The sequence below is a fragment of the Lissotriton vulgaris genome, chromosome 4_1 (genome assembly GCF_964263255.1).
Source record: "Lissotriton vulgaris chromosome 4_1, aLisVul1.2, whole genome shotgun sequence".
In the NCBI taxonomy this organism is placed as follows: domain Eukaryota; kingdom Metazoa; phylum Chordata; class Amphibia; order Caudata; family Salamandridae; genus Lissotriton; species Lissotriton vulgaris.
Window position 1 is genome coordinate 667,436,885 of NC_141691.1, and position 21,695 is coordinate 667,458,579.

Consider the following 21,695-nt stretch of genomic DNA (forward strand, 5'->3'; position numbering starts at 1 on the left):
CACATACATTCCCTATGCATTCCTATGGGAGGGCAGGCCAATCTCACACACGCACTCAGAGAGCGCACGCACTTTACACTGCGCCACAGTGCTAAAGTGCGCAAAGACCAGAAATCATTATAATTATTTAATAATACCAGGCAAAATGTTTAGGGGTGAACCTGCCAGAAGGGCCAAGTCAAACACTAACTTTCAAAAGTATATTTCTTAGACTGACAAAGAGTGTCTGTAAAACAATCTTCACCATTAAATTCGGCTTCGATTTTCTATTATTAACTTCAACGAGGCATTGTTTAGGGCTCCATATTTATGTTAGGTAGTACATTCTACTGGCAGTATAGCCTAAGTACCTGGATATTTAGCATCAGTGCAGTTCAATCGCCCATTAGCATTGCACCAGTGGAGCAGTGCAAACATTAGACAGTACTAGAATGCAAAGAAATAAAATCAGAGGATTAGTTCCACTGTGAAAGGACAGCATTTGCACCAACAGGACTAGGACAAAACATCGCAGTTTGCACCCCTGCAAAACTGTACAACACCTGTTCAATATATGCCATTTGGCCCTAGTTTCATTTACTACTCAAATATACACTCTGAAGACTCATGTTGCGTGTTTTAAAGACAACGTGACATTATTGATGATTCATTACATCTGTAAAAACTTTGAATAGCAAATTAGAATGTTACATACAGTTTTGCTGCCAAATTTATCAATGCCTACCAAGAATTGGTACGGACGGGCATACAGCTCACCACAAACATAAGATACAGTTTGATACAGAGATCACCTCATGAACAGCTGTCAACCAAATCACGGTGCAAGGTAGTTTTTGTCTGTTTGTAGTGGTGGTCTTACTGAATTTCTCCTGATTACTGAAAACTCCTAAAATATACACAAGCCAGCAAGCGCAATGACTGTAGTTGCTGGGGTGATATATCCAGTGCTCTCAAATCCTTGAACTGACCGCTGGTCCAATAAGGGATCAAGTTAAAAGGACTTACCATGGTGCACAAGGCAATCTCTTAACAAGGCTCTTGTTTGTGGCAACCGATCTCATTTTATCAGCAGTACAAATTAATGTGCTCTGGTAATTACTTCTGGGCCATTGTGCCAAAACAAAAAAAAATCCTGTTCCAGTGTGCATTCTTTTTCAATATAGACGGTTACATAGTGTATGTCATTGCACGTGAAAAAATAATAAAATAAGATGTCTTTAGTTTTAGAATAAATAATTTTAGATTAATATGTTTCGGTTAACTTTTATTCTATAAAGGGAAAAGTAATATAGCCACAATACATGTTTTGCAATAGGCTAACTAAACCTATACACTTGCAATCATCTCCTAGGTAATACTTATGTGATGTGTGATGAGGAGCTGCCATCTCCCAATTGCCAATTTATATAAACTCACTGTGTATGACATGATATTTCATACACACCCAACTTTTCCAACACTTTTTCCAGTGATTATGCTGCTGAGAATCAATACTGTGATATCTACAGAACGGTGAGAAATTGACAAACATTGCACTTTTGCGGTTGAATGAACAGTGCTGTTTTGTGACAATTTCAGATGACTCTGTAAAATAATGAACAGTAAAAATAGGTAACTATTTAAGACAGAGCATCATTTTGCTCGAGTTTGTGTTCTTGGGCTTAAAATATGTAAATGTTAAAATATGTTTTTTTCCTCAGGGTCCTAGAACAAATCTTTCCATGGTACATCAAAGCACCCAGTGATTCTACTACAAAATCCGTAAGACAGTTGCTGAAAAGTAAGTATATTACATAAAAATGGATTTGGCTCTATCTTATTTTATGCCACTAAAAAATATTTCATGAAAACATCCGACGATTTGCAGGCTAGCTGAAACATTTTCAGGAGTGACTATCATTGCTTACCAAAACCCCTGAAATTTAACTTTCCTAGAGCATGTTCACATAATATTTTCCACATATTATGTAAAAGCTGAATCTAAAAAAATGTAGATGAAGATAACACAGCATAGTTATCGTCAGCTGAACTGTTATGTGCATCTGCTCATCCTCCTGCTCATAGATGTGTGAGTCCCTCTTCTCACACCCTGGCTGCCTACCTAACTACCATCAAAATGGTACCCCCTGCATTCTGGAGGCGTGAACGTTAACAGTGACCACATCATTGTGCCTATTATCCTTCTGGCCACCCTATTGGATTGCCAACCCTTGTTATTTCAAGACTCTGGAAAAAGATTTACTTCTGCACTTAGAATTAGTAAATCAGGGGCCATTTCCAGGGTGGGAATAGGTCAACAAAGTGTATGAATCATGGTGCAGGGAAGATAAAGTGTTCCAAGAGTAATTTGAAGTTACTGACCCCAGTTGTACCAAATATTTCTCTTGGTTGTCCTGGGCCCTCCATACAGTTGACCCTCAATCTGGGGACCAAGTACCCTTTTTGGTACTTGATTTTAAGGACCACAAAGGGAAGCAGACCAGGGCTGACTCAGGGAGGTGTTGTGAGCTAGAAACTCAGAATTCAGCAAACACAACAATACTCATAACTAAATATTACGCATAAATTGACACATATACCTAACATTTCATTGGTATCAAAGTTAGGAATCCCTCATAAGGGAGCTCACGGAATAACCATAGTTCAAATCACCTACTATAAAAATGTATCACAGAGGGCAACTGACCACATAAACCTTGCCTGGTTACATTATATGTTATATACCAACAGTTTGTGAGTCTTAGGCCTTGGGTTTGTCAAGATGATCACAAACAGGGTCTACTGCCTTTAACAATTACATTTTCCCATTAGTAAAGCAAAGCTTTCGGCCTGAACATTAACATGCAGCCTTCCATTATAGCTGAGACATAAGGCATGTGACCAGACCTCACTCTTATGATATGTCTTAAAATAAGATCCAAATTCTGATTATACTAATGAAGAAGACAAGCTATATCCCACAATCTCAATATCATGTTCCAGGTTACCAAAGGATCAAGACGCTCTGGATTATCAAGCATGTGCTGTTGATCTTTTAATGAGTTTGTGCTTGTTTTTGCCTTTTCTTTATTTTGTCCTGGCATCCAAGGATAACAGCTGTCAGGTGACCTTTCACTTATCACTGACCAACTTAGGCACTCACCACACTTCTTCCACCCCAGCACCCTAAGGGAGGGCCCTTCAGTCATGTGGTCCTTCCAACTCCACTGCTTACCTGAAAACCTCTGGTGTAGGGTGCTGAAGTTGGCTTCTCCCACTTTCTCACCTGAGCCTTCTTTGGGCTGTGGGGCATGGGTAGGTAGTGGATCATGCTTCCCATGCCCCACTGGAAGGGCCAGGCTGTGAAGGCCACGAGAATCCCTTGGACAGGAGATTATTTTTTCACTGATGACTCCATATCTAAAAAGGAGGTATATCAAAACAGTATTTATGATTTTTTTAATAAAGCCTACTTAAGAAAGGTTAATCACTGCAGCACAAACGTTTGCTGGAGATTTGATGAGGTTGACAGGTGCCCCCACGCAGAAAGCACCAGGTATGAGGTAAAGTAAGAGCTTGGACTTGCTGCAACAATTTCACAGTTCTTTTGTTTAATTTGCTTCAGGGAATTTGCCTCAGTGAAAGGTATGACTATGAGTAGCTAGGGACTTGCCTGGCCAGAATTCTATTAAAATATTTGTTCAGCCCTTCACAGTCTCTGGTACCACATTCCACTTCTGGCAACAGCAGCTCTCTGTAAATGTCCAGGGAATGTCCTCATGCCCGGCCTCATTAATCTTCTGACCCAGGGCTCTTCACCTCCTCAGCAGCACCCACAGGTCCTACACAGAAGAACACCCTCTTTGCCTGCACTCCCAGTCACCAAATACTCACTCTCTTGCACAACAACTGTACACAACAAACAGAGTTCACAGTGCCCACTTCTCTAGACAATACAGCAGGTTCAGTCACAAAAGGATTCCATACTGCCACTTCAGGGCTCTATGGCAGGTGGCGCCGGAGGAAAATCGAAGAGCTGATACTAACAGTCCTTTGAGAGAGTCCAAGAGAGACCACAAGTGCAAGTTAAGACTTTGTGTAACCCCAAGCTCCTGACTGAGGTCACAGCAGCACTAGTCTTTCCTCACGTCCCTTCTCAATTTGCCCTTCCTGTGCAAGGATGTAAGAAGGGAGGTGGAATATTGCATGGTTGGTGAAACACCCACCCACTCAGGTGATGCTACGTTATTTCTCCATCTCTAACTGACACTCAAAGAAGGAGCTGTCCCACCCCTTTATAGCATTCTTTAAAAAATCCAAAATTGCAATCCTCTCTACATAATTTCTATAATCTTGTCTTCATCCACAAAGGACTAGTGTTTTCCCTCCAAGCCTTGAATAGGGACTTACTGCTGGAGAGCAGACAAATACGTTTGCTATCTCCCCATTGTTAAGAGTGGGAGCTTCCCATACCATTAACAAGGAAATACTGCTGATGGGTTATGGATATTCCACCCATTTCCTTGAGCAGGAAGATATTAATATCCCTGAAATTTGTCAATTGTTCACTGTAGGTTAACCCCGGCATGGTGTTGGGGGCGCATTACAGTAATTACAGCGCTCAGTCATGTAGCTCAAAGGTACCTTGATTTTGTATCTCTCAAAGGACTCAAAATTATTTACTAGTTATAGTAGTTCTGAGCTGGATTGCTCAGGGGTTGAGTATTAACAACATACTTACACTTATTTTGATCCCAGAAATGTTCAATAGACCTCATAGCGTTTGTCAAGGCTCCGAGGAGTATATTAAATAGCAAAAAGGATAATGAGAATTCTTGTTTTGTTTCTTATTACTGGTGAACTGTCCTGGAAAGTGTTCTATTTATATTCAAATTTGGTTTTTAACCACTATACATTTAATTTTATCAACAAATAAATCTTTATTATTTGCAGCATCTCAAAGAAATATGGTAAATTTACAATGTCAAATGACTTTTCTGCATCTAAACCTTTTAGAAGATGATGTGCCATACGGGATCTAGTCAAGTGTTTTAAATCTCAAGCTTATCTTAAGTTGTTACTGCTTTACCTGTATTTGATGTTACCCATGACTATTAAGTGGATAATTATTTTACTTAATCTGTTGGACCATTTTTTTATCTGTAGTTTTGTATACCAATTTGTTAGAGAGATTGGTCTACAGTTGAAACAGTGTTGGCGATTTTATTTGGCGTTGGCAAGACAGTGTCATATGATGCATGGATTCCAGAAATGTTTTCTCTTGTATGCATGGGTTATATATTTTAACAAGGTTAGGTGTTATTTAAAATGTTGAATGTTTTAAAAAGTCTGATGTTAACCCATCAATTCTACTCCTATTTATTTTCATTGGTAGAAGCCATATTCCTAAAAACTTTCTACACATTAGTACATTTTGAGGTGTTCCCAAACTTTCATTACCCTAGAATAACAACTCACCATCACTGGTAGTAAAGACACTCACATTAGAATCCTCTTCTGAGTAAATCATTTTCTGAATGTCAATCCATATTATGTGAACTGCCAAAACTAGTAACACACAATGATATTTCTGAATGTATGCTGAACATGCAAAAACATGTTTATGAATTGTTTCATGTATATTAGTGCAGTGTCCCATACTTTATCTGGTCAGTGGTAAGCATTTCTTAGACAAACTCACCACTCAATGTTATTGCTCTATAACCTCATTCATCATATCCAGTGTGATGTCTTTTCAATCCAACATGGAGGTTAATTGAAGGTTTGTGCAAGAGCTTCTCCACTTCCTGGCACAACATTTGAATGCTTGAGGGAGGGAGGGAATCTTTTGTTGAGTCTAGCCACCAAGGTCTTGGCTGCTCTAACAGGAAATCATGGTGGTCAAACCTCATCATGAAGGTGGTGAATCTGTCACAGTACTCATCAGCTTGTCCTCAGGAAAAATATTAACACTTTAATTAACTCCCTGGCAAGATTCAGGCATCTGTGCGTGTGTATTTGGTCTTTTTTAGGTAATACTTTATACTTATGATCTAAAATAAAACTCATAACTCTGTATCGAAATATCGGTAGCCAGTTTATTTATTTCAAGTTCATTTTATTTCCTATTTTATACGTTCAAATTAGCATCTCAAATGCTGATCAGTGCAACATTAGCAATGAACAGATTTAATTAAACTAGAGTTTGGTGTTGTTTCTAAAACAATTAACAAATCCACACCCTAAGGTTTACTACCTTGCAATTCTATTAATGTATAATCCGCTCCAAGAGTACTCCCGGAAGCTTGCAACAGTTAATTTTTTTGAGGACTGCACATGGAAAACCTTTGTAAGATCCTGCTTCTCTTAATAAAAATGTATTTTGCATGCCCAGCTAGCTGCACATAGGTCACAACGATGCAAGAGAAAATGTCTTCATATATGCTAAATAATGCTTACTTTCTTCTCCTTTCTTTCACTCATTCCACTTATGGAGTTATTCCTGCAACTTCCCAGTTGGGAAAATTTGTTTCTCTTTTCCTTGACAGAAGTACATCTCGTATTGTTTCCAGATTCGGAATGTGCTTGTGCAGTCTTTTGTGAAGACTCAAAAATTAGAGAGTTTCAGGGTGTTCCTAAACTTTCCAGGGCTTCTCTTTCCTAGAACTCCCAACCCTTGATTCCAGAGGGAGATTTATCCATGCGCAGTCCTTTTCATGGGTAAATCAGTTTACAAATGCAAACAATTAATAAAAGGTGAATTTGCACTTCTAATCGAATGAAAGTGCTTGCACCCAGTAATTTCAAGTTACATACACTCAAAATGGCTGTGTGAACTGTGCTAACTGTCTTTAGACATCCGTTGTATTGTGGGCATAATTGTATTTTCCTAGAACCAACAACATAGAAAACTGTTGTAAACTTGGCTCTTCACTATGGCCTACAACTAGCTGTCCCTGGCATTACACTGTATTCATCTACTCACTTCTACAGTGCCAAGGAACCTGTTGGTGTATGTTGCGCTTTATAAATCCCCATGTAACATTACATAACATAACATAGCAAAATGAGCAATTGCAATGCAATCGGTCTTGCCTTTGGGACCTTATATGTATTTAGCTATGCAGCACATTAGCCTGGGTGCTGAAACATCTACTGTTCTTTAACATGGAGGGGAAGTAAGCACCAAACTGCGTGACATGCAAGGTATGGGAACACATGGAGAGAAATATTGCCTTTCAGCAGAAAATGGTATAGTCCAAAACTCTGTTTTTAATATAAAACCAGGGCCTTCAATGGTCATATCACTGAAAATACAAGGTTTGAAAAAAAAATTATTTTCTAAGGGTGCTCAAGGAAGACAATTTCTATGGACTAGAATCTAGAGAATGCTAAAGTGATTCTAGTATTTTACTGACCTCTGCTGGTCGTTTTCTATCAAGAAAGTTAAATGGAGGTAGTTGAACAGAAAAATAAGTCCCTAAGCAGAAGCAGACAAGTCCTAGGGCTGATCTCCAGTACCCACAAAGTACATACACATATAAGTATATACAAAGTATAAACAAGAGGTCTGGAATGCTCGACCTAAAAATAATACTGCCATAGAAAATACAGTCTTTCCAATGCTCTTTGAACATCGCTTTTTGTATGCCGAAAATGTGGTACTCGTGTTAATAGCAGCAGAGATTGCCTACACCAGTCCTCACTTATGTTATTAATATGCTGCAAGCATGAAGGGAGGGCTTCTTTCTCAGACGAATGCAAGTTGCCTGGTGGTATATTGTCATAAACCGTTAGTGAACACCAAAATCAATGTACGTAAAAGGCAGAACCAACTCACAGTAAACCTGATGTAATTTTCTACACTAATATTCTCCATCTGATTTGCCATATTGGATATTTATTTTTAATATCAGATCAAACATACCATATAACTACACATGCAGGCACCTGAATTAATCAACCCTTTTGGATCACCAAATCTCTCTCACTTTCTCTCTCTCTCTCTTTACCTCTCTCTCACTCTCTCTCCTTGTCACTCACTCCTGTTTTACCTCAGGCAGACGCATACACACTTACATGAATACAATGTTTAGCTCTTATCCCCTCGCCAAACAGGACGTGCTGAAATATTTGCCACTGAGACTTCTTTTGTGAATGATCTTTTGAATAATGAAACCTAACACTTTGGAAAGTATAGTAGGGCTGCACACATGTACATTCGTGTTAAACAACTCCATGACTTCTAAGAGTTCTTCTAACTGTAAAACTGAGGTTCATTTAAGATCTGAGCATCACAGCTCATTCCTTATTCCATTATTCTCCTCCACTTATCTTCGCTCCTACCCACAAGAAATATCAATCTGTTTCAGGTAGTGTTTGCATTTCATTGGAATTTTAACCTAGGTTATATTTTAATCAGTGAATAATCAGTGAATTGTAAATCAATGTTACTTATTTTCTTCTTTACAGATGGGGACTATGTCAACCTTACTGTTTCACTCAAAAAGGAAATCACCCCAGAGGGAATTCGTGAATGGTGGGTTGTAAACCAACCCATGAGGACCTTCAACAAAAACAAAAATAGTCTGGAGTTGATTGTTTTCAGTGACAAAGTTAGCCCTCCCAGTCTTGGATTTTTAGCAGGCTATGGGTAAGTAATCCATATATGTTAACTTATTCACAATGGAGGAGACTTACCGCTAGTGAATGTTTTGTTATAGCTTAGCTCGCTTTAATTCAGAAATTTCTATATATTTTCGACATTTTGATAAGTTATTAACCAATAATCAATAATTAATGATTCTGTTGTTCAGTCGAATCACATGTGGAGCAAAGTATCTTATCGTCAGTAAACTCTTTTTGAAATATAGGTACAGTGGGGCTAGATAAATACCAAATGTTGACAACAACTCCTGACTATGCATAAGAGTTTGATAAAGACAAACTAAAATAGACATAATGGGGCAGATTCAAAAAGGCATTTATGAGTATGTGAAGTAGTATTCCTGTAGCACTAGTTCATGTACTCAAAATTCCTTTTTTGATTGGCTTCAATATGTCCAACTCCCTGTTAATAAACAATACAAAGAGTGTGTAGTGGTTTCTTAGGTACCAGTTGCCAATTGTGCAATAATATTCCCGTGTCATTTCCATTAAAGATGTTTTGTGACTAATTGACCATGGAATTTAAGAGTAAGTGAAGAGGTTCTACAGGTGCACTACACACACATAAAAATATATAAACACACACACATATATTCACAGAAAAAAACAAAGGTTAAAGTACAATCACAGTTTGGTGGAAAAGTCAGTTAAAAGGTAACATTTTAAACTATAAAAAACACTGAAATTCAGCAGGTATAGTGAACTCACGTAACTATAACGTGCACTCTCACTATTCAAAGCAATATCATCAATGATGTCATTTCAGTTGTCATCATTGATGTTATCAAAGATGTCATATAACATGTCATGAGTGTTTTAATATGTGAGTTCATAGCCAGTGTATGGCAGGGGCGCAGGGTTTAGTTACTTGAGTTGTCTGAGGTAACTTCTGGACATGGAGTGCCAGGTCTCTGCGGCCTGTAATGGAGGCCACAACATTTTTTTTCATGTTGTGGCCAACCAATTAAATCATTTGGTCCCACTGGACCTTCCCAGCCCCGCAGTACAAAAGAAGTCAACAGGAAAAAAAGGCCCTCTATGCCAATCAGAATGCTCCATGCTTTTAAATCACAAACTTTTGTACCTTAAATTCTCAAAAATGGCTGAACAGAAATGTTATATAATTCTGTTCAGCCATTTTTTTCAGTATCGCTGTATAAAATCCCTACGTGTTTTCGGACCTCCATTTTCTCAGCCCTTGCATGATGGAGCACCCTGAAACTTTCCAAGAAGGCGCTGAGGTGGATGACATTTTTTGGGAAAACTTTGTGAAGGTTTGTCAAACGGCGCTAAAGTTACTAGCAAAACAAATATGCTGTTCCTATGGAAAATGTGACTTATCTATAACTACACATCACTGTGTTTTTTAAGATATATGTTCCAGTGGAGCCTACGCACTGAGCTGCACTCCACACGAGCGTTCGGCAACAAACCTTTATTTCGGGTATAAACATCCTGCTGGTTGCTGATAACAATTGACAGCCATTCTGTAGTATTGCCTGACGTGTTTCAAAAGTCCTGCTTTCTTTCTCAAAGGCTACGTCTGAATCGGTTACGAGCATTACTGGACATACTCCCCCTTTCTTCAGCTTAATTGCAAGCCCCCTGATGGGCTGGTCAGATGACAAAGCGGAGCCTTATGGGAGTACATGTCTCGTAACTTTCATACCGCTGATGGTTGCACTAATTACTGTCCGATAAGCCGATAAGCCCCCAGATAGGCCTCAACAGCCAGTGTCAGTTTTAAATCCCCCGCCAAAGTTCCATCACAGAGGCTGGGTATATCCAAGCCCCATAGCCCCTCCTTTCGTGGGGTGGGGCAATCTCAGCGGCCGGGCTGCCACATAAACATCATGCTCCAGTTGTGCCCACGTCTTCAGGTGCACTCCACACGAGCGTTTGGCAACAAGCCTTTATTTCGGGTATAAACTTCTTGCTGGTTACTGATAACAATTGACAGCCATTCCGTGGTATTGCCTGATGCCTTTCAAAAGTCCTGCTTTCTTTCTCAAAGTCTACTTCTGCAATCGATTATGTGCAGTACGGGACATACTTCCCCCTTTATTCAGCCTAATTCAACGCCCCCTGATGGGCCGGCCAGTTGACAAAGCGGTGCCTTCTGGGAGTAATGGATAATGTGAGCTAAACTTGGGGTATATACCTTAGAGGGATGCCAGAGACTTTCAAGTCAACAGAAATTAAACAATTAAATGATTCTGTATTACAAACATACCTATTTTCTTTTAATTCAAGTCTCTAAATAACTCTAATTTCTTTTTATTCCACAGAATAATGGGGTTGTATGCCTCTGTTGTCCTGGTGATTGGAAAGTTCGTGCGTGAGTTCTTCAGCGGGATTTCACACTCTATCATGTTTGAAGAGCTACCAAATGTTGACCGGATACTGAAGCTGTGCACAGACATCTTCTTAGTACGAGAGACTGGAGAACTGGAATTAGAAGAAGACCTGTATGCCAAATTAATATTCCTGTATCGATCACCAGAGACTATGATCAAATGGACAAGGGAAAAGACTAAATGATCACTGGGGACCCATGGTGGGATTCAGTTGACTTTGTCTGATTAAAAAAGCACAAAATTATTATAAGAGCTATGTCTCTTATTGCTGGGTAGCAGTGGTTTTTCACTCAGTGTCCAGGGGATTACTTATTTTGGAATCTACACTGCCTTCCAAATTAAGGATTAATGGTGAAGAAGGCCTTTTGATGCCACCCCTCCAGAAACACAGAAACTATATTTCTAATTTGGTCACAGGATATCATACTGCCTGTCAGGCTAAATAGAAAAGAAAGAAAGAAAGAAAGAAAGAAAGAAAGAAGGAAAGAAAGAAAGAAAGAAAGAAAGAAAGACAATGAGGAAAAAGACGAGAAATTGAGAGAACGTGATTAAAAAAAGGAAGGCTCTCACAGATTGTGAAATTAATATTTACCTTCAACGAAATGACACCATTTGGATCGTGCAATATGTTGGCATGCATCTTGTCTCTAAATTGTCAGGCCAAGTGATGGTAAGGTGACTGGCCTCCAACGGACCTCAAGCAACAAGGGGAGATCGAAGGAACATAACCATACCTGGAAGAAGAGACGTTTGATGGTACTGGGGCCTCCACAGATTGATCTCTTACAGCAAAAACAAACAAAAAGTGACAATCTTCTACATTGCCTTATTTTATTTGTACAGTCAAAGGGAACCTTTTCGGTAAACATCAATAACTTTTCTCAGGAAAAATAGAAACAATCAATGTAAACTTAATGGTTACGAAGATATATGTGTTGATCTATTGGACGCTCCTTCAGTCTATGCTCACCCAAATTAGTGGTTATTGATGAATCCAAATAAAACTACCCAGTTCCATAGGAAACTGTTGGAATTTGTTAATGCAATTCAAAGATTGAAATATTGCATGTCACCTTGTGTCTTATATTACTTGTCCCATTTGGTTTGCCTACTACAGGTCCCCTTTTGCTTTTTTAATTTAAATTGAAAGAAATGTTTACATAAGCATATTTATATTCATGTTTTTTACATCAAATGCAGATTTTTCGTTTCCTGCTTTGGGAATAGATAGTAGGATACAAAATTCCATATCTTAAATAATTACCATCAAAGCCACAAACCTCGAATTAAACAAAATTCTAGAATGAACAATTGTGCTTGCAATGTAATCTTAATTCCATGTCCGAAACGAAAATGCAATTTCTGAGAAATATATGCAAAAACAATAAGTGGAATAGGGTATGCTAAGGGTCGTACTGTACAGTTTTTATTCCCAAAATACTTAGTTACAATAAAAATATGTGGCAAAGACAATTTAGGAACATTTTTCCTCTAACCTCTGCTGTAGAACATTCGGAGCTAGACAAAATTGCATACTTTTGTGATTGTTCTTTAGAAATAGTCACCACACTGCTGATACAGGCAGAATTCTATTTCAAGAGTATCGTTTGGTATCATCTGAGTGGTACACTGTATTAAAAGGGCTTTTTACATCAATGGAGTTCAATGTTACCGGAACCAATATCATAATCCGTGCTTCCAATAAAGCAGCACATTTTATTTGATTACATGCTGTGAATATAAAAAAGTAACATTGAAACTGTTAGCCATTTTCAGCAAATGTAATAATTCACTGGATCTTTCCTGAAATTGAAAATCTTCAGAATATGACTACTGTTGGTGACACACTTTTATAATTGTTGGAAGGTTTACAATTATGTTTACACAAGAGACAATATCTGAGAAGGAATTTCATGGTCCAGCACCACTCATCAGAGAAGTAGCACCACCTCTGGCTTGAAGTGGTGGTTTCTCAATAATTGGATTTGCCCCTCTTCAAGTCTAATGGTTGTGCATTATTCACGCACTCGTAAGTGAATTACGTCTGTTATTTTCTGTTTGTATTTTCATGGTGTATATTGTATCATCCATCAAGGTTGAATGGTGATGACCTTTGACCACTAGGGTTTAAGGTTGTATGGTGATGAACTCTGCCCACCATTGTCAATTTTCGATTGAATACATGGAAAATAAAACAAGGAATTTTTCACTTCTCCTCATACTCTCAATTCAGCAAGCTGTTTTACCTCTTTAAAACTGTATTTGCATGATACAAGGAAGAGGAAGTGGCATTATACCCAATGCCACACGTGCTACTGTATGACTCTCTTCAAAATAGCTGACATTTGTAGAATAATTTCTACAGTTCTTGGAACCCATCTAAATAGCTGCTTTTTTCATAAAACGAGCAAACAATTAACATTTCAAAATAAAAATGGTTTTTCAGCAATTGAGTTTTCTGTCATGCATTCTGAATTATTAGTATTATATATGAAAAACAATGTAGATAAATATTACAGATGTATAGGCACTGGAATAAGTTAAGTCATTTTCAATAATCTTTACAGGCTTGCTGGCACCTCTAGGAGTCAGATTTGATTTCAAACTATGTTATTCATATTTGAATAGTAATGAATTGGATGTATCTAAAGATGTAATTTAAGGATGAATGCAGTTGCTCTTATGTGAGATAGCAATTATCGTTTTTATACTTCTAGTTAATGTTTAACAGTAGGCCAATTCTCAAAGAAAATTACAAACTGAGATGCTCATGCGCCCAACCAGTTACTTACATATTTAGGTCAATGAATCATAAAACACAAATTTACAACTCTACAAGTAAGATACATATATGTGGATGAACATATTTTGCTCACAGGAAGTGGGTTGTGGGCATTTCAGGGTTTAATGTTTTGCAGGTAATTACCAAGCTTCGAGATAGTAAGATATTTACTACAATGATGAGCAGGACTAAGCCTACATTCAGGATGACAATGGGGATAGAGTTTTGAAGTAAGTGGTTTCTCGATGAAGAAAATATTGTGAAGAAACAAAAAAAGTTTAGAAGTGTAAATAGACTTATGGACACCATTTCCAGTATTGGAAATGGAAAATTAATATCTTTCCGTTTGCAGCTGTGTTTCCTCCTGTAAGTACAGTTTGGAATCTGTAATAGTCTCATGATCCATGATAGTCTCATGTTGACAGGAGTAATGCTGAAATTATTTTTGAATTTCAGTAAAGCGTGTAACTTGACCAAGACCAGGGCCGGACTGGGAACAGAAACAGGCCTTGGCAAACTGCACACCCTGGGGTGTGGGGAGTGCAGCTTAGCAGTTTGCGAGGGCTGTTTTCTGCGATTTTGTTACGGGGGCCAATATTAACGACCCCCGGTCCCCCGGGGCCCAAAACCGCCCCTACCCTAGCAGCCTACCGGGGAAACGCCCGGTGCCCGCTATGGCCAGTCCGGCTCTGACCAAGACTCTGACTACCAGACTACCAACTCATTCTGGAGAAAATGTTTACAGTGTGGAAAATATTACAGGCGAGAAGGTGTGAGAGGTATAGAAAATGTTCATGGGTGATTAGCCGAGCTATACAAATCTTGATTGATTATGGAACCCAGCTCTCTTACCTCAGATTGATAACCAACTCTTAGCTGAGTTTAGATTCTTAGTTCTGAAGCCAAGGATAGACTTTTCTTGAAAAAAATTGAGTCGAGCAGTAGCGGTCGGTGGTGGGAGTGCTGCCGGACGGTGATGTGGGGCAGGGTGGGGGTTAGTAAACTACGGAATATGGCCAAATACAGGTAAGTAAACATATAAATAAAGAAAACGAATTTTGTTGCGGGCACTGCATCACATTTGGTGATAATATGGGATGGCATAGGGTGGAAGGGTCAAATGGAGGGATTAGGCAGAAAAAACAGGTGGGTTAAAGCAGGTGACCGAGCAACACTAGGGGCCTGATTCACAAAGTTAAACTTACACTTTTTTGTCAAGCGTCTCCGCATTCGGGGCGGAGAGCTCAGCACATAAAAATATAAAACATGCCTATGTTTTTATGTGAAGATTTCCCTGCCCCGACAATGAGCACTCAACACTCTTTTGAACCCGGAATTAACATGCAGTTTTATGCATTCCAAAACAAAAGTTGAAGTATACCTTTGTGAATCAGGCCTCTATGGGTATTTGAGGCAGGTGGGAGGCTGAATCAGAAAGGGAGGAAGAGGAGATCCCCCTTAAAAAAGAAAATAGCACCTGGATAGTTGCGGATCATGAAGTAGAGAAAGTTCTGATGTAGCAGCAGCTGTCTTGAGGAGGGGTGGATGCAGCTTTTGCCCCCTTCTTTTCTGGGCCTTCTGGGCCAATAGACACTATTTACTGTTTGATGGTGCATTGTGGAGAGGGGTTGTCAGGCCACAGTGGAATATACGTCTTTGAAACTGACTGGAAGACTATATTAAGACACCCAGCTCCTTGCTCCTTGAACTGACGCAAGGCCACCCTTTTGTTTGGCATTCACATTGTTGTCACCTCACAGTTGCTGTGACTTCATTAGTCTCTATCACATTCGTCAGCCCTGAAACTATACAAAAAAAAACGTAAGAAAGGGTCAAAGGGGAACCTTTTTAAAGACCTGCTTTCATCCTATCCCCCAGTTATCTAAGAAAAAAACACAAAGAATGCCAAGGGTCTCAAAATACTATCTAAACACTCAGTGAGTAGTGTGAAGAAAGAAGTATATATATGTATACGTGTGTTATGAGAGGAGAAAGACAAGAAAGTATATAAAGTATATATACCCATCAGCCCACCCATTGGCGGAATCTCGTCATCTGGGTTGTTTTGTATAAACTGGTACCATCCAGAAAGGCCCACTGTATAGTATTGTGGGCTGCTGGTATGGACACAACCAGTGAGAGAGAAGAGATGTCTCAGCTGAAGGGTCAAAAGTTGCAGTGCAAAAAGTGTGTAATAACAAAAGAGAATAGTGATTAAAATTGCCTGTTGTGATGCCAAAGGTGAAATTTTAATAGAGGGGTCATCATAACGGCAAGGTTAAAAACAGAAAGTGGTGATAGTATAACAGCAAATAATACTATCAAGGATATCTATGTTGTCAACATGTTTCAGCCTTGATGGCTTTCATCAGGACCTAAATTTATACCACTACTGCAACAGTGAAAATAATAATAGTGATGTGAAATGTTACACAAACCAAATGACAACACCTACCGAGAGTAGTCTACTTATCGTTGGTATGTAGTCATGGTTGTGAGGAATGTCTCTCCTAGAACACAAGAAACAGTTTGGCATCTAGACACATATAAACATCAATATTGCAAACAGTGTGTAGCAAAATACCAAACCATATATATTGCACTATCTGACCAATGCGAACTCACCCATCAAGTGTATGGAGGATGCCTCACCTCGCCTGGCACTCGCTCAGGTTAGAAGAGGTCACGCACTACAGACATGAAAGAAAGAAAATTTGGGGTAACAAGATGTCACACAAATATATATTGTAAAGTCATTATTTAGTTTCTACCAAATGGTTGGTAATTACTCTGTTGTATAAGGGAAGATAGCCAGAGGGATCTCCAGCCCAAAGACCAATGAAAGATGTTTATCAAATCCAGAAAACAGACTTAATATAATAAAAAGTCTGTGGTAATTTTTTTTTAAATTGCATAGTTCCAGTAGAGAATATGTAACCATTACACACTGGCACAGTCTGGTGAATCTGTGTCTCTCCTGTTTATTAAGAAGAATTTGATTTACCACTCTGGAGCCTAAAGGATATCATCACTCACCTGTCCATCGTTGCCTCGAACCTCCCACTGAGTCGAGGGGAAGGTAACGAGGCAACCGGACTAGCTGAATAAATGTGGTGGTGGCGGACCAGAGTGGGAACATGCTTTGCTTAACTCCCTATTGGTCCGGCTATTAGGTAGATGTTAATTGGTTGAATTGCATGTCCTCGATAAGCCAGAAACTGCCGTAGCCCTGAAACTATCCCAGCCTACAGAAGTGTGCACGCATCTGTCCGGGGGCTCTTTTATTCAAGCACTTACCTCTCTAGAACACACACGTTGGCCTTCGGCTGAGTTACAATGGGGACTTCCTATTCAGGCCTCTGACAAGGTGGCCTATCACTTCACATAAAAAGGCTGGACTAGTACTGGCCTCCAGAGCTTTTGGAAGTGGTCTGGAGCAGCTGACGTTGTCCCGTCTATGATCTACTGTCGGTTTCAACATGTCATCTCAGCATCATAACACTAAGAAGGATACCTCTTTGAAAGACATTTTTACTAAGACCCCAGTGAAGAAGACGGATCAGAATCACAGGATGCCGTTGACTGTCCCATCCACTGAGGGTCCAGTGACAGAAGAAGCAAGTACTGGTGAAGCTCTCATCACAAAATCTGTTCTGGAACAACTGTTTGGGACTCTATGAGATGACTTTGCAGCCCTTAAACAAAATATAGCTACCGAGAATTAAGACTTCTGTCATGATGTGGATTGCCTGGGTCAGAGAGTGAATACACTAGAAAGGTGCCAGTACTTCCGGCAGGAGGAGCTGGATGACCATCGCCGTGAACATTTGTTGCTGTAGTACTTGAATCAGGAGCAACGCTACCAGTTAGAGGATCTCTGCAACAGATCCTGCTGTTCTAATATATTCATCAAAGGAGCGCTTCTACAAGCGATACCTGGTAAGCTTGAAGACTTTGTTGTTTTCTTCTTTGGCTATGTGGCACTGGCGCTTGCAGACAACGAGATCATTCTTGAACACACTTACCACGCTGGCAGACTGGCTACGACACCTAGTTAAGCCCAAGATATCCTTACATGCCTTCATTATTATCGCCAAAAGGTTGCAGTACAAGATAAGGCGGTAATTGAATTTGAAGGTTTACTGTTGTGGCTCTAGTAAGACCCACAACTTCAAGATAACATAACATGTGTATTTGTTAAGCACACATTCACCCGGAGGTATCATGGCGCTGAATAACAGATGTTTCTTGTTTCACAACTCAATGGTACTCATTTTATTGACCTCAGATGGATGAAAGGCTGAGTGGACCCGCCGGGATTTGAACCTGTGACCATGAGGTCGAACACAGGACTCTGCAGTGGAAGCATTAGTCCCCTGAGCCACCAGACCTGATAACTTTACATCAACAGAAAGCTTTCTGACCTCTAACTGACTTTTTATGGGAGAAAAACATCAGATACAGATGGGGTCACCTCTTCGGTTTTCAATTTGTTTGGCAGTATGAGGTACAAATTGTTCGCACTCCTGATCAAGCTAGTTCCTTTTGGATATGCCTGCGTTGCTGACTGATCCACGGGTCTCCACGCTGGCCAGCGAATTGGCTGCTGACACGTCTAACTCCTTCCGCTCCACTTGTCGCAGGAAGAAACCCTTGAGAAAACCCTCTGAGGCCGACAGTCATAAGGAACAAGCGAGGCTTCTCCGGCAGATGCAACATTGAGATGACGCAACCGAAGTCGATAGAGATAATTGACTCTTCACACTGGTCTAAGCTTCTCTCATCCATACAATGGATCGCCCCCCTAACTTACCCTTTAGGTCACTGTTTTTTAGGCTAGCAACGATCTTTCCTGAATATGGCTTGTGACCTTTGATGGCAGAGTTTTATCGTCATATGGTGTTACTGATCGAATACTGTCATCGCCGACGTTATGGGCCCTCACAAACCAGTCAATGTTGGTCTCAGGTGGGTAACTCTCTTGTTCGTTTGTGCTTTCATTTCCTTCTATTCCCTCTTGTCGTCCTTTATATACCCTTTGTCCTGTGGTTATCTACTGTTGCCTCTTGTGCTTAAGGCTGGCCTGTTCTTGTCCCGAATATGTCCCACTTTGCTCTCCTTCATACATGCAGGTAACTATTTCTATACTTAATCTTAATTTTAGGGGCCTCAATGCCTCGGTGAAGTGCCTGCCACTCGTCTCCTTTCTTAGAGATGTCAAATTAGGTGTTTCCTGCAGGAGACTCACCAGATTAAGACGGAGCAGAGGCGACTGTCCTCACTGTTTTGACTGCCAACACTTCTTTTTTGGCGACACACTTCCCTTATTGAGTGACACAGGTTCATATTGACTTACCCTGTAGAGGTTTGGCGCTATGTCTGGATCTGGGGGGCATGGGCTCACTCTGGTAAAGATATATGCTCCCAATGACCATCAAGAAGCCTTTGTAAAGGATGCTACAGGCCGGGTGCTGTCAACACTGGATATGCATATCATTGTGGGTGGAGATTTTAGCACAGTGATAGATGTGCAGAGAAGTTGGTTCCTTCCCAAAACAGGTCAGGTTGGTAGTCTTACCCTGGCTACTAGACAGTGGCTGACAGATGGGGGTTTAATGGACGTATGGAGACAAACCCATCCTGCAGATACAGAATATACCTTTTTTTCAGCTGCGCACTAAACAAACAAATGCATCGATTTCTTTCTTACTTTTCCTTGTTTCACAGAAGCGACATCACCTGTGGCAGCCCTTTCAGATCACTCTCCTATAATTCGTTGCTAAATTCCCCATAATAGTCCTCTGACCCATGGACCAATGTGAAACTCCTTACCTATGATCACATTCTCATCGACATTTTGACAGTCATTGCCACATTTTTAGACACTAATGACAGCCCTAGTACCCTCATCTCAACCTTGGTGAAGACCCTGAAGGTAATTAGACGAAGCCACTTTATTGCTATTTCCACTCACTACAATAGAGACAGACACAAGAAATGCCTCCAATTAGAAAATCGGGTCAAAGAATTGGAAGATTCCCGCAAACAATCTGGTTCATTGGCAATTCGTCGGCAGCTGACAGCGTTTTGGAAACAGTTAAAGGCATTGGACAAGGGTAGAGCAGACTACGCACACTCCTCAGGGTGAAAAAGCAACATTTTATTGTGGATACTAAGGCAGCCATCTTCAAGCACAAGCAGTGGATCACAGGATATCAGAACTTATGGGACCTGATGGCTCCCCGCAGATTCTGTATGAAGACATTGTCATGAGTTTGAGACATTCTACGCCACTTTATATTTGGCTGATATCCTTACGATGGTTGATGTTGAGGCTTACATATTAGGGGTCCTCTTGTCTACCATTGTGCATGTTGCTGTCCCCTCCCATGACAGGGATATCACTATCACTGAAGTCCTTATGGCTATACAACAATTGAAGCTGAGTAAGGCTTCTAGGCCAGATGGCTATGGTCCGAATTCTAGAAAACCTTTGGTGCACTATTGGTGCCTATATTAATGCACCAGCATTTAGTGCTGGTGTACTTTGTTGGAGTCAATGCATCTTGCTTCTATTATTCTGATTCCCATAACCGGTAAAAATCATAAACAATGCACTTCCGACTGTCCGATTTCACTTTTAAATGTCGATCCAAAAAGTTTCACAAATATTTCGACATGTAGGCTCGCTTCTTATGTCCAGGGGTTGGTGGATCCCAACCAAACCCTGTTTATCCCAGAGAGGAGTTGTAGTGACAACATGATGTGGCTATGCCATCTACAGGATAAAGTTCAGCGGCCCTATTCCTATCAATGCAGAGAAGGCCTTTGACCGGGTCCTTATTGGCTGTACCTTAACATGATTCTTGAGTATATTATGGACCTGGGTCAACGATTTCGCAGGTGGGTCCCCTGCTGCTATACTTTCGACAGAGCCAGAATATGGGTTGACAGGGTATTTTCTGGGCCCTTTTCAATTGCTTGTGTGACCAGACAGGGATGCCCTCTGCCCCCCTACTCTGTGCTCTATATATGGAACCTTTTTGCAGAACGGATATGGAGCCACCCACTAATTGCAGACATATGCTTGGGGGATAGGGATCATAAAATCATGTGATATGCGGATGATATTTCTCCCTACTCTGGCTGATTCTCTCACCTTTCTGACTGCGATAATGGTGTAACTGGGGGCAATCTGGGAGAGCATCTGGATTTAAAACCAATTTTCAGAAGTTCTTTTTACTCAACTTGACCATTTCATAAGCAATCCGGGCCTGTTTGCCTCCAGGTCCCCCTTTGTGTGGACGGAACAGGGATTAACATATCTAGGCTTATATCTAAATTCTACACCTGAAAATACAGTGGTGCATAACTATGGTGGCCTTCTGGCAACTACACAGTCAAATCTTTCCAAATGGAAACAACACAGCCTGCTGGTTGGACTGCCGTGCTGTAGTTAAAATTACGCTTTTGCCCAAAAATCTTCACATAATGCAAACATTGCCACTGGGGCCTCCCCAGCGCAAAGATAGATAAACTGTAGTACCTTATATGGGACTTTATTTCGGAGAAGAAGTGCCGGGCATATCTTCTAGAAGTGGAAGGTGGCTTGGGTGTCCCTAATCTGCAAAGCGTTTACCAGGCTGCACAACTGCGATACATGGTAGAGTGGTCCTGACCAGGCACTGAAAACCATTGGTGCTTCATCGGCCAGGAGGTCATTGGCATTCAGATACAGAAAGTGCCCTGTGTTACTAAATTACATGGACCTGCGTGGGTTTAAACTTCTCCAGTGGCATGCGCCACCATGAGTGTCTGGGATACAGTCTGTCTACCCCTCTGTCTCCACAAACACTGAACATTGGGAATCCGGACTTCCCTCTGCACAATGTGGGACTGCCTTTGCTGTG

The 21,695-nt window shown here is 40.4% G+C and overlaps 1 protein-coding gene across 1 annotated transcript in view; it reads left to right on the forward strand.

Moving 5' to 3' along the window:
- PIEZO2 (piezo type mechanosensitive ion channel component 2) overlaps nt 1-11,515 on the forward strand; it is a 1,150,823-nt gene extending 1,139,308 nt beyond the window's left edge. The window contains exons 52-54 of the mRNA XM_086964934.1: nt 1,701-1,780; nt 8,452-8,632; nt 10,935-11,515. Of these exons, the coding sequence (XP_086821060.1) occupies nt 1,701-1,780; nt 8,452-8,632; nt 10,935-11,187 (514 nt within the window). The 3' untranslated portion in view covers nt 11,188-11,515. The remainder of the gene's footprint in view (nt 1-1,700; nt 1,781-8,451; nt 8,633-10,934) is intronic.
- Nucleotides 11,516-21,695: the final 10,180 nt, after the last annotated feature.